This window comes from Pleurodeles waltl, chromosome 5 (assembly GCF_031143425.1).
Source record: "Pleurodeles waltl isolate 20211129_DDA chromosome 5, aPleWal1.hap1.20221129, whole genome shotgun sequence".
Classification (NCBI taxonomy): Eukaryota; Metazoa; Chordata; class Amphibia; order Caudata; family Salamandridae; genus Pleurodeles; species Pleurodeles waltl.
In genome coordinates, this window is record NC_090444.1 from 201850841 (window position 1) to 201864887 (window position 14047).

General features: G+C 42.4%; 1 protein-coding gene across 2 annotated transcripts in view; it reads left to right on the forward strand.

Moving 5' to 3' along the window:
* The window catches only part of LOC138295533 (spermatogenesis-associated protein 7 homolog), a 1079396-nt gene that overhangs the window by 363102 nt on the left and 702247 nt on the right, over positions 1–14047 (forward strand). For both annotated transcript variants that reach the window (XM_069233895.1, XM_069233896.1), the window contains exon 4: positions 13123–13170. In XM_069233895.1, coding sequence (XP_069089996.1) covers positions 13123–13170 — 48 coding nt within the window. The remainder of the gene's footprint in view (positions 1–13122; positions 13171–14047) is intronic.

The window sequence follows — 14047 nt, forward strand, 5'->3', positions numbered from 1 at the left end:
TAATGCTTGTCTAGTCCTTTTTTCCTGAAACTCAGGGCGTCAGATTGGTACACAACGCAAAAGCTCAGGTATGACATTCTTTGCCCAGCACTCGATTCTGCCGTCTCACTACAACACTTCACATCTGATCCTCCACATTAACTGTAGTATAACCCTCAATGTGACTGCACGCACAGAACTGCTGATGAGATGAAGGCAGCAAGGACACATATCCAAGCTGAACATGGTATCCAGCAACATGCTGCTTGACAGTGTGAGGAGCACTCCTGAACACATGCAATTTCTGATGAGCTTGTGATGCAGTTCAGGGTACAGATGTACAGGAAGCTTCAGCACTTTGTCTGTGTCCTCCATAGGTCATCAAAAATGTCTCAAAAGTTCTGTTTGTTGCAAAAGCTCCTCCTGGTTTCTTCTACAGCTCTTCTGTCCACAGGACAGGCTTCTAGGCACCACGTCTCTCGAGAGACAGAGTTCTCTCAGGTGCAGTCCTTGGTGGCCTGCTGCGCCTTCTTCAAGTGAGAAAGTCTGTTTGTCTTCAGTATCCCAGTAGGAGGCCAGACATGTGATCCCTTGAGGGAAGTTCCAGGCTCTGTTTGAACTCTTAAATATTCTTTCAGAAACAGGAATGTTCTGAGGAGGTGGTGTTGAGGTGCCAGTCCTATCCTGTGCACTATCCAGTGATTGGATAATTCCATACACTCAATCCTGGTAATTTTCCATCCCAACTTCCTTTTATAGGACTTCCTTTCATAATTATCATAGTCTGCAGACCACATTTACCTGTATATTTGTGAAAGATGTGGAGACAGCCCCCTCTGAACTTTTTGGGAACCAAAGTCTTACATAGCAGAATAGGTCAGTGGTGCACACAAAGGGCCTGATTAGGACCTTGGCGGAGGTGATTACTCCATCCCAAACGTGACGGATGTCCCGTCCACCATTTTACAAGTTCCATAGGATATAATGGAACTTGTAATAAGGCGGGCGGGATATTCGTCTCATTTGTGATGAAGTAATCCCCTCCACCAAACTCGTAATGAAGCCCGAAGAGTGTTCTTTTCTATGAGGCTTTGTGCCTGCGTTGCAAGCACCACACAAAACATACATATGGTGTCTAGAGAAATGGGACTCTGATGAGACTTGCAATGGTGGTGGTCATCTTCAATTCATGAAGTAAATTTGTCATGTTTCAGAGTATTCTTTGATAGGCAATCTAGATACTTAGTTGCATCAGTCGTACCCCTGTTGCTTGAAATTACAACACAAAGCACTGCCGCCTGGAGTGCTCAAAGACTTACTGGATTCAGGGAATTATACTGAGATACACTTGAGCTCAAGGATTTGGACTTTGATATTTGTACACTATTACTGATGGTCCTGCCACCAAATATTATACACTATTTTTTCCATAAGAGGACTGATAAGAATCCTCAACTTGTCCTTATTATATATGTCTTTTAACTCTCTCTGGTACTAGAATATTGACAGTGGTGAGGAAGTTCTTGTTTACTGTCAAGCGTAAAAAATAAGTGAAAAAAATATAAATTAGATACCAGCATTGTCAGTGTAAAAGGAGTATTAAGCAAAATATCAGTCTTTTAAGGGCATAGCAACTTCTACATTTTAACAACCACAGTTTTATTGATAAGTTCCTAGATCTGTGGAGTGCAATCTCGAATGTTTTTTCCTAAAGTCCCTAATTTCCTTTTCATTAGCTAAATACTTTGGGGGTCATTATGAAAACGGCGGAAACAACTGCCGTGTTGATGCTGGCGGTCAAAACACTGACCGCCAGCGACCCCGGAACCACGGCGGCCAGATAATTAACCTTGCTGAGAGCCGGCAGGCGGAAACATTGTTTCCACCCGCCGGCTCACAGAAAGGCTCGGCCGGGACATTGACGGCGGCTCCACGTGGAGCCGCCGTCAATGCCTCTGTGCGGAAGGTGCAGTTGCACCCGTCACGCAGATCACTGCCCAAAAATCGGGCCCTGGGGCACCCCCTCCACCAGCCTTTTCCTGGCAGGATATCCCGCCAGGAAAAGCTGGCGGGAAATGAAACATTAACCGCAGGGTAGCACAGCTACCCTGGCGGATGGTGTTTCAACCCGCCGCCAGGCTGCCTGATGGCGGGAGCATGGCGGTGGGTGACGGCTGCTGCTGGCAGCCATCACAATGTCCATAATATGGCGGTTCGGCCCGCCATGTTCAAAATGAGGGCCTTTGTCTTTACAGGCTCTAATATTGGAGGTGGAGTAGCTAGAGTTTTAGTGCAAAAGAGAGTGAGGCACCATTTCAGTCATTTTCCTCTTTGAAGTGGTTATCTAGGTATTTTTTATAATCCCTGGTTTCGGGTGTTTTGCCATCTTGGGGTTTTGCTTGAGCCAATAATGAAGAGAAGCAGGCCTCCTCCTTTAGGATGGTTGAAACTGGGCAGGCATTTACTCACACAGGACATGTTTCTAGAAGCAGCCTTTAGGCACCACTCCACTGATTTTTGGCTATTACATGATTTCAATTACATTATTTCAGTTTTAGGAATATTGGTTGAAGAATGTTATTTCCTCAATGCAAGTAATTTTGACAAGGACAGAGAATATGGGGCAGAGGCTGTGTGGCAGAATGCATAGCCTGCATAAGCTATCTATTCCTCCAGAAAGCCTGTCATACCGATAGAACCTAAGCGAGGTCAGCCCAGACTTGCTCACACTAGCTCTCTTTTCTGTTTGAGGGGCAATAGGAGGTCTGGGTATTTTTTTTGTTTTTTTGTGGTGGCTCTTACAACAAAAGTACCATCCAGGCATGAACTTTTGTCCTAAAAGTTAGCTAGAAGTTCAACTTGTGTTTAATACTGCTTTTGTTTTACTGGGAGTCTCTTTTCTCCTATTTCTGTGAGATGAAAATCATTTAAGGATTGCCAAGAGGTTAAGCATTATACTGTGTGGAGTGGTTTGGACACCTTGCGGTGTTGCAGGTTTTGCTGAAATGACATGAGTCACTTGTGCATGTTGTATTTCCTGGCTCTGCATTAAGGGGCATATTTATGAGCCCCTTGTGCCACTGTTTCCTCACTTTTTGTGATGCAACAGTGGCGCAGACCTTGAACTCATATCTGTGAGGCTATGCAGCGCCACTTTGTGTGGCTTTGAATGGGCTCATAGATATGGTGTAAGGCACGGCAGTGCAAATCCCTGTGCTGCCTTACTCTGCGCAAGGGAGGAGTTCCATGAATGTTGCGATGGGTGTTCCCACTCAATATTTATGAATTTTGACACATCCTTAGATTTACAAGGGTTTGTAAAACTGGGGATGTGCCAAAACCTTGGTGCAACAAGGAGAAATATCTTTATTTCTCTTTGTTTTATCCTCTTTGTTATGTGTGCTGTATTATGCAGCACACATAGAAAGTGGAAAAAGTCTCTCAGGATTGTTTTGTGCAGGAAGGTGCCCCTTTGTGCACAAAAACAATCCTGCCTATAATGCATACACCCTTGCACCATAATGCCAAAACAGTGCCAGTGAAGTGGGAAAGGATATGAATGTGTTGTATTGCTTAAATATGGCCCATTCCTCCCCTTTCCCTTTGATGCAGGGCAGAGTCAGTGGTGTAACAAAAGCCCCTGCAGCACAGAGGGTGCGGGGGCCCTGAGCTCCAGGGGCCCCCCTCAGCACAGTACCCTGGCCTGAGATCTTCTTAGTGAGTTCCGGTGGCGGACCCCTTAATGTACTTTGCAGGGGGACGCCCTCAAATTGTGTTATGCCGCTGGGCAGATCAACAAGGTGACGCTGCGCTGCCCTGCGCCAAAAGTCCATAAATATGGGCCTAAATATGGAGTGAAAACATTTCTTAAAATTGTTTTTCAGAAAGCACGGGCCCAGAGAATCAGGAAATAAGTGAAATGCATTCCTTCTGAAAATATTTCACAATTAAGGAGTTGGTTTGTAAAATAGATGGACTATGCAGTTAAACTGTTTTCTAATAAGTTGCTTTAGCCAATCTTATATTTAGTTTCTGTTCAAGGGCTGAATTGTGATTTTTATTTTGTATTCATTTTATATTTTATGCACTCGTTATTTTCATGTTTTTACGAACAACTTATTTAGCTATACAATACAAGCTGGGTTGGTGTGGTTGTGGTGCTATTAGCCCTCAATTTTATGATTCTAATTGTATGGAGCCCCGAAGATTGTAATGATGACTTTACTTCTATGGTTATATAATGTGTGACCTTCAGCTCATACAGTTTGCCAGCACTAACTTCTTAACTCAGAAAGCTTTTTTGATGTGTGGAAGTGTACCCATTTTAACTTTCTTCAAGTCGACTACTTTATGTGTTATATGTATGCAAATAGTAAGTAGGAATCCCCCAAGAAATCAGATTTTTTTCCCAAGAAAAATCAAATGTTCAAATTTTAAAAGCAGCTGACATGCCAATAAAAACCATTGTTAAAGACAGAATGAAAATTCTATCCCATCTGTACATTGGCCGTTGTAAAACATTGAATTGAGGTTTGGAAGTTGGGAGTGTTACGAGGGTGAGATTTAGTCATTTAATTATGACATTTGATTGGTTTCAATGTCTGACACCATATTCTTGTGGTCACCCCAATATTATTGAATCATGCCTAGTAGATCACCTTAAACCCAAAAGCAAATGCACCCTTTTTGGAAAGGAGAGGAAGTGGCAGGTGTCACTCACCACTTTTTTACGGTTATGCTCTATTAGCCAGGACGTGTTAGGAGCCAGACAAATCTGTCAGGGAATCTCTTAACTGCAGCTTGTGCTAAATTGAGGCCCAAGCTTGTACTCCAGAAACAGTACAAACACACACACACTATGATTGGAACATATTTTGTTTGCACTATTAGCCTAAAAACAGCATATGAGAATGATCTTGATTGTTGTTTATGACTCAGTAGCTAATATGCAATTCAGAGTGAACGTGAGATAAATCCTGACCATATTTCATCACATCTCAGACCTAACAGTCTGTCCCCTACTTAAAGTGTATACATTTTGTCAACTAACTAATTCATATGTCAGTTTTAGTTTACTATGCCTTATATTATGTGAAGCCATGTATAGTTTTCTGGTAAACCTTAATTTGTTATCAGTTCAGCAGTCGGAATTCAGCTTTTTAGAGTCTCCCCTCAGCACCCAGTCTCTGTGTCTAACCCACCACCCCAACATCTTTACCTTAAATACCTTTATAATTAATTATGTCTTATGCAGCATAAGCCCTCTTACAATTCAGGAAGGAACTGAAAACTCACCCTTTCAAGACACTCTACCTCAGAAAGACTAAGGGCCAGATGTAGCAAAATCCGATTTTGCGACTTGTAAATTGCGAGTCTGAGCGACTCGCAATTTGCAAGTTGCAAAATCGGATGCAGAATGGTGTCTCAGACACCTTCTGTGAATCGCTATGGGGTCGCAAAGACCCACCTCATTAATATTAATGAGGTGGGTCGCATTTTGCGACCCCATAGCGATTCCCTGCACTCACAGGGATGGTGACCTGCTGAAGACAGCAGACCTCCATGTCTGTGACTGCTTTTTAAATAAAGCAGTTTTTTTTTTATTTTGCAGCCCGTTTTCCTCAAAGGAAAACGAGTTGCAAAATAAAGAAAAATACCGAAACCATTTGGTTTCGTTTTTTCAGTGTAGGCAGTGGTCCATTGGACCACTGCCTGCTCTGAAAAAACATTCTGGGCAACATTCACAAAGGGGGAAGGGGTCCCATGGGGACCCCTTCCCTTTTGCGAATGGGTTACCACCAGTGTGACACTGGTGGTAACTGCGAATTGCTTTGCGACCGCATTAGCGGTCACAAAGCAATTCTGAATTGCGATGTGAGTCGCAAATAGGAAGGGAACACCCCTTCCTATTTGCGAGTCGCATTCACAAATTGCGAGTCCGTACCGACTCGCAATTTGTGAATGAGCATCGCGTTAGGCTGTTTGCATGGCGCAAACTGCGATTTCCGCAGTTTGCACCATGCAAACGGCTTGCTACATCTGGCCCTAAGTTCTCACCTCTTTCACTAGACTAGCTGCACATCTTCCTTCTGTCCCTTCCATGGCAGACCAAGAGCACTAAGCCTAGCTCATCTCTACACCCACTCCTTTGAGAAATAGAGTATCTTTTCTTACACAAATCCATGCCATAAAAATACTAAACCCTGCAAATGATTATTTGATGACATTTTAATATTATGAACTGGAGATGAATTGGGGGCTGAAAACTTTCTGACCTAGATCAATAACCAGAATCACCACCAGAGATCCAAGAACACTAACCATAGATACTCTCTATCCTTCCTAGAGCTCAATTTTAAAGCCAATACAAAAGAACCTGTATCAAGAATATACACAAAGCCAGCAGATGTTAATACCTTATTAAGGTTTGACAGCCACCATCCATATTCCCCTGAGAGATAACCTACATTGTGGCCATTACCAAGGGATCAGGAGAAATTGCTCAGATAGTGAAGCAGACTTCGAAGAAGCAAAACATTTAGACATAAATATATTTGGAGAGTCAAAAGTAGGACATTCAATGATAATAGAGCAGTTCTGTTACAAACATGACAAAAAGAACAATCTGACAGAATTAATTGTGCCACCACTTTTTCCAAATCTATCCGATCAAACAAAATTAATAACAAACCTGAAACATTTTACATCTAGAAAACAAGAAAATTCCCAAACTACTTTTAGCCTCCAGAGGGGCAAATGTATCAGGGGATAAGGTATATGCACTAGACCAATAGATCAAGGCATCAACCAGAGAGGCAGAATTACTTGGCATTCCAACCCTGTTACAGGGAAAGAACCGGAACAACGCGTCCAGAACCATGCCTGCGTTGTTCACGCAAGCGGAACGACGCTTGCCTGAACAACTCAGGCCTTTTTCTCTGCCTTAACCACGCATGTGCTGAACAACGCACATGCGTGGTTAAGGCAGAGGAAACGGAAGATCCATCAGGAGAGGGCACAATCAGGTAAGTGGGGCTGGGGCAGGGTTGGGGCTAGTTTTAAGTGGTAGGGGCGGAGGGAGAAGGTGTCGGGTGGTTAGGTTATTTTATTTATTTTTAAGGGGCGGTTGAGGGGTTTGGTACTATGGTTTTTAGGGCAGGGTGGGGGTCGGGGTTATTTTGTTTTTAGGGGTGGGGTTGGGGTAATTTTGTAGTTAGGTGGTGGGGGGTCGGTTTTTTAGGGTCGGGGTAATTTGATAGTTAGGGAGGGTGGGGGGTCGGGTTTTTAGGGGTGGGGTGGAGGGGTCAGGGTAATTTTGTATTTTGGGGTGTTAGGGTAATTATGTTTTTAGGGCGGGTGGTGGTGCGGGTTTTTAAGGGTGAGGGTCTGGGTAATTTTGTATTTAGGACAGGTGGGGGGTCTGGGTTTTTAGGGGCGGGGTTGTGGGAATTTTGTATTTAGGGCGGGTGGGGGTGGGGTGAGTTGTTATGGGTGGGAGTGGGGGTTTGGGGTAATTTTGTATTTATGGCAGGGACGGGTTTTTAGGGGTGGGGGTCGGGGTAATTTTGTATTTAGGGTGGGTGGAGGGTTCAGGTTTTTAGGGGCCGGTGGGGGGTGGGTTAATTTTGTATTTAGGGCACGTGGGGCGGTCAGGTTTTTAAGGGTGGGGTGGGGGTTGGGGTAATTTTGGATTCAGGGCAGGTGGTGGCTCGGGTTTTTAGGGTGTTTGGGTACTTTTGCAGTTAGGGCTGGTGGGGGGTCAGGGTCATTTTGTATTTAGGGCGGGGGTGGGTTTTTAGGGGTGGAACAGGAATAATTTTGTATTTAGGGCAGTGGGAGGGTCAGGTTTTTAGGGGAGGGGAGTTGTGGGGTATTTTTGTATTCAGGGCAGGTAGTGGGGTCGGGTTTTTAGGGGCGGGGGGTCTGGGTAATTTTGTTTTTAGGGGTTGGTTAGTTTTGTTTTGGGGTATTGGGTAGTTTTTAAAGGTGGGAAGTCGGGGTACTTCTGTTTTAAGGGGCAGTGTGTGGGGGTCGGGGTAATTTTGTTTTTAGGGTTTGGGGTGTTTTATTTTTGGGGGTGTGGGTCGGTTTTAGGGCTCAGGGTGGGTGGGGGTATAGGTTGTAGTTTTTAAGGGTGGAAGGGTCGGGGTACTTCTGTTTTTAGGGTGGTTCGGTGGCATGCGACAACCACGCATGCTGTTTCCACACAAGCCTTTACTAGGCATGCCTTTACAACGATAAATCGTTGTAAAGGCATGGGTGGAAACAACATGGTTGTTGTTCTGACCACGTTGTTCATGCATGCGTGGTTGCCGCATGCGTGGTTTCATCATTCAACCTGTTACAGGCCATGCTCCTTGTGGCCTATGGAATCTGCGTAGCCAAATGAAAATAACAACTACAATAGATCTAGGATTACAGACACATTCGAAGCAATTCATACATGCAACATGCATTTGTACTCACTGTATACACCATAATGTGCCCTTGCAATAAGAGATAAGTAGGCGTGATCACAAAAAACATAAAATTTAATTTACAGGAACATAAAAGCAGTTTACCATATGAAAAGCTGTCCACTAATCTAGTCACACCTTTTCTTAAAAATAACCACAAACCAGAAGATCTTCTGTGCATTGTCACTGAGAAAATTAACCCTTCTAACACCACATTCAAACATCCCAACTTCTCCTGGAAAAGGAACAATATTAGATCTTTAAGTTGTTCACCGACGTACATGGTCTTAATGAATGATGTGGGACAGACATGACATGATAACTTCTCTGGCACCCTTGAAAAGCAAGCCTTTACTGATGCTACATCAAATAAAGCAAGGACATTGTTCTCCATATACATAAAAAATAATTACAGCAATAATTATAACTACAACAAGAACATGCTGTGAAGACACTCAATAGCCACCACTAGCAATACCAAGATAATTAGTATGAAAATCATGCATACAAACTAGTCAATCAGTAAAGTACACTCCAGGATAAGCAGCTATGTGATACTCAAGCAACAAGAGCTCTATTGCCAATATGAACATAAAGATATAAAGTAAAAGTTTTTTTGACCACAAAAGTTAACAATACAAAATTCAGATAAGATGCTCCTCTCTCTTTAGAGGCACACTTTTTCTGAAAACAGCCACAAATCCCAGTTCGTCTAGCATGTTTACATCATTTTGTAGCCATGCTATAATGTATACCCACTAAAATTGCCTTTGAAGTCACTGCGGCCTATCTTTATGAGTAATCCGCACTGCACTGGTTTAGCACAGGGAGACAGTGGAGAATGCATAGTTTGAGAGTGAACCACCACAAAAGTTTTTAAAGTGCTATGCGCATTTAGCTTTAAAGGCCAAACTTAAAAAAATATCTCCTATTCTTTAATAAAATGGTGAGTACTTAAAAGGCTAACATTTGACAAAATATTAGTTGCCTATGTGAGTCTTTGGAAACCATCCTCCCCTCAAATGCTTAAAATAGTTTGAATAGCTACCCTGTGTAATTGAATTCTTTATTTTTGTTGACACAAAATCCCTTACTCTAAATTTGTCCTGAGATGTGGAAGGATTTTAAGACACAGTACAATTGCGTGGATATTCTGTTCCAACATGTGTGGGATGTGTGTGAGATGGTATACAAGCTAATGAAGAAAATCAACACACTATATAATAAGTACCACTATTGCCTGTTACAGTAAATTAATCGTACAAAATAGTGTTGGAACAAAGACAATGACCACTTAATGACTGTAGCTTTTATAACATAAGGGTCCTTCTGTCCCAATGAAAGCTCCAGACCTACATAAGCTGTATAGATTGGACAGAAAGATCTTGGCCTAGGTGAATCACGTGTTTTAAAGTTTTGGCTAGGGAGATCTTACTATATATTTTGTGTTCCATTACACAGTTTTAATAAAATTACGCCGCACAGACTTGTAAGCATATGTACCACACAAGCTAGCTTCAAGATCCCATTGAAACTTACCTATAGACAACTGCCCAGTGCTAGGAGCAAAGCCAGTGTTGAAGCATACTATTAGAAAGTGATCAAGGGTTTTTAAATTCAAAACAAGGCAATGAAACAATGGCATCACTGATATAAATTGTATTACTTAATGTTCATCCCAATTTACCTAGAAACTACATGTGTTGTCAGTGTTAGGAATCAGAAGAACCTATTAGAAACTCTCATTTGCAGTTAATGATAAATGGATCATCCCTGCCCTTGTAACCCAAAATCAGTACGCACACAATGGTTGGTATTTTCCTGTTACACAATTATTTAATGTACTGCATTAGTCTACAAATTACATGTTTCAGAATCATCATCATTGTGAGAAAGAACTCAGTATCTAATATGGACTTCACAGTGAAAGTTGGATAAACCAAGCAAAACTTCAAAACACATCTCTATCCTGTTAGTGTATTTCCCAATTAAAGTGTCTGAATCTTGTCAACCATATAACATATATGGTTATGTAAGTTTACTAAGCCTGTATTATGTCAAGCCATGTATAGTTTCTCCATACTTTACGTTGTCCTCATTTCAGCAGTTAGGATTCAGCCGTTTAGCAACTCCCATCAGCAACTAGCTCATGTGTCTAACCCCTCTCCTTCATTGGTACCTTATATATATGTATTACTAATAATATCTAGTGGACTGAGGAGGGATCACTCGTATTTATACCCTGCCTTACTACAAAAATGTGCAAACAGTATCTATTTACAGAAGCTCACAGAAGCTAATGTTACCTTTCCCTTCTTTCCAAGACAGACCACTACAATGTCTTCTTCTCTTGCTGAGTTGGTTATAACATGTGCACCAGAGAAATAGAAAGTTTCCCTATGGTGCTATTCTTCATTGATTTAGTGGAGTACTGAGTTTAATTCCATTGCATTTTCGTGCAATGACAATTCTCAGGCCAGACATGCTCATATGCACAGCAGTCGTTCAGAATACCAGTATCCTTTAGCCACTTTTTTGTTTGTGGGTTGTCTTTAACCCTCATTCGTTTACTTCTTGATTCATACTCTAAGCACTTTTTAGGTCTACTGACCTTTTATTTTTTAAGCATCAACACTGTGACATGTGATTGCACCCACTATTGAAACATGAGCCAGTCCGGTGAAAAGTAGATGTTAAAAACCCCAATGGTTAACTGTGTATTTAAACATACATTTCCATTACCAGCTGTTTATGTATGGGAAATTAAGCCTGGTGTATTTGAATCATGAAAATATTCATGTTATATTCATAAATTCACATGATATTTAATATTAATTTAAACTTGGAGGACAGACACTATTAATAACTGTATTTGTGTTGCATTAGAGTCATCATAATTGTTATAAACAACTCAGCAAATAATATGCAAATCAGGGTTCATGTTAGATAAATCACGATCATATTTCATCACACATCCCTAACCTACTAGTCTATTCCCTACTTAAAGTATCTAAATGTTGTCAGCCATCTGACTCATATGTCTGTGTCAGTTTACTTAACCTTAACTATGCCAAGTCAAGTATGGGTTCCTCACATACCCTAGTCATCGGGTCAGCAATTGGAATTCAGCCCTTCATCATCTCCCCTCAGCAAATGGTACCATGTGTCTAACCCTAACCACACTTGCGGTGCTTCCTTATATACCTTTATTACCAATGATGTCTTATGGAACACCATCCCACCCATAATTCGGGAAGAAACTCAAGACTAACCTCTTCAAGGAATACTACTTGAGCAGTGGCGGACGGTAATTGTAGGAGGGAGGGGGGCGGGTGGGAAGCACACTCACACTCACTCATTCACACATGTGCACACACGCACATCCATTCACAACACTCATCAAATATTCAAACATACACGCATGCACCAAACATTCATTTAAAAAACCACACACACTTACCTTCAGCTCTGCCTCGGAGGTCACAGGAGGGTTGGTACTGCTGCCTTCCCTCACTGGCTGACCTTAGGTCCTGCCACCAAATATTATGCACTACCTTAGGTCAGACAGTGAGGGAAGGCAGCAGTCCCAATGTCGTCACAGAGTGGGATGGGGTCAGTGAGACTGCTGACCCCACCCAACTCTGTTACGAGGTGTCACTAATTGACACTCGCTCTGGGCACTTTAGGGCTTAAACCTGAAGCGCCCAGGTCGGAGTCAATGTTTGGCGCTTCCCCTCGTCACCGAGGGGAAGGGTCTTGAGGCACCTTTGCTGAGCTGAGGAGGTCACGCCCATACGAGCTGTGACCTCTTCAGCCCATCAAAGTTCAGCTCAGGCAGCCAGGAGTCTGCGCAAATCACTGTCTCGCTCCTGGCTGCCTGATCTGAAAATAAAGAGTGTCTGTCAGGCTGACCTTTGCTCAGCCTGACAGGCACTCTTCAAGAGGAGCAAAAGGTGGGGGGAGGGCGTGGCCCCTACACCCTAAAGGACGGGCCGCGGCTGTACTTGAGGCAGACTGACTTCTCACCCCTTTCACTAGCTTTACCTCCTCCCTCCATCCCCTCCACCTATGTAACCCCCAACGGGCTTGCCCTCATACAGTGCTCTGTTGCTACTCAGGAGGTTTGTGCTTCAGAAATAATAAAACATACATACATACCTGGAGCAAAGCACCAGTGCTTGGCTCTTGCTTTTCTACAAAAACATGCACACAAGGCCCCATTGCAGAAGCATACAGAAGCTAATGCTGCTCTTCCATTTTTTCCTTCCAAGGCAGACCTCTGCAAGGTTTTTTCCCCTTGTAGCTGTGGGTACAAAACATGCACCAGAAAAGTTGAAAGTTTCCCTTTTTGGACTTATTATTTTGCATGGTGTCAGAAAACTCTGAGGTTGTGAAAGACCGGCAACCAGAAACATTCCACACATTCTCTACTAATAAATGCAGCTATATTTAAAAAATTTGTTCAGACGTGTTTACATGTAAGGCATTATTATTATTATAAAGAGTCGTGTCACACACAGCACCAATTTTGTGTTTTCTTCATTTCTTTGGATGTTTGAATCTCCCTACATAATAAAGGGACTCGCAAGGAAATTTGGTCAAAGTTAACTGCAAATACACAAAGATAAAGAAGGGACTTAAAATATCCTCGTGAAAGCCAAGCTCATGTTTTCTCTGTTTATTCCAGCTGCGGTAGATTCATCTGCACCAAGCACGCTACGAACAAGCATTAAATGTGAGTATTCGACTTTTTTTTGCCTAAGATCACGTTTCTAAATTGACGGCCTTTTTCTGTGTTATTCCTGACCTTGTAGGATCCTAGGTTAAGCAATGTTCTCAGCATCAGCATTATTGAAACTGCCATGCATGTTTGCCGACCATAATGTTGTGCATCAGAAACAATTTGCTGCTTATGTGAGGAGAAATGGTAAATCGGGCGGGACTGAAATCGAGAAATAACGCTGGTGCTTAAATTAGGGCTGATTTCGCAAATTAGGTTGATAATTAGGCTTAACAGGAAAACCGCCGCGGCCGCAATGTTGTGCGCATTATTTCCTTTGCATTTACTATCGCCCTTTTCTTTACTCCATATTTTGATGCACTTTAATTGCATCGGTGATGCGGTAAAACCACAACACAAAAGCTGTTGACAGCTCAGTTTCAAATATGCTCAAATTGTAATACGTGTGGTTCAACACTTTAACGTTTACAGTGAATTCTCATTTAAAAGGGCTGCGGAATGCAATTGTAGTACAATTTATCTTAGCCCTTACCGTTGTGATGCTCCTCAGCAGTAAAGGTGAGGTGTGAATGGCAGTAATAAGACAACCTTAAATCTAGATGCGCGTTTTGGATACTGATTCGAAAAAGTAGCGAATTATTGCTGTGAGGTACCACTGGCAATTTTGTAATGGAGGGAAGCAAAGACAAACTGGTAACCTGATTCAATTTCTACTTCTCTGCCACATTCTAAATGACCTGCTTAAGTGTGTCTTTGTGGGATATCTCATGATGATATTGGTAAGAAAAGGCTGACCCAGATTAAGAAGGTGCCAAGTCTAATGAGCAGGTGCTACAAAGGTGCTCATTAAAAAACAACATAATATACCATA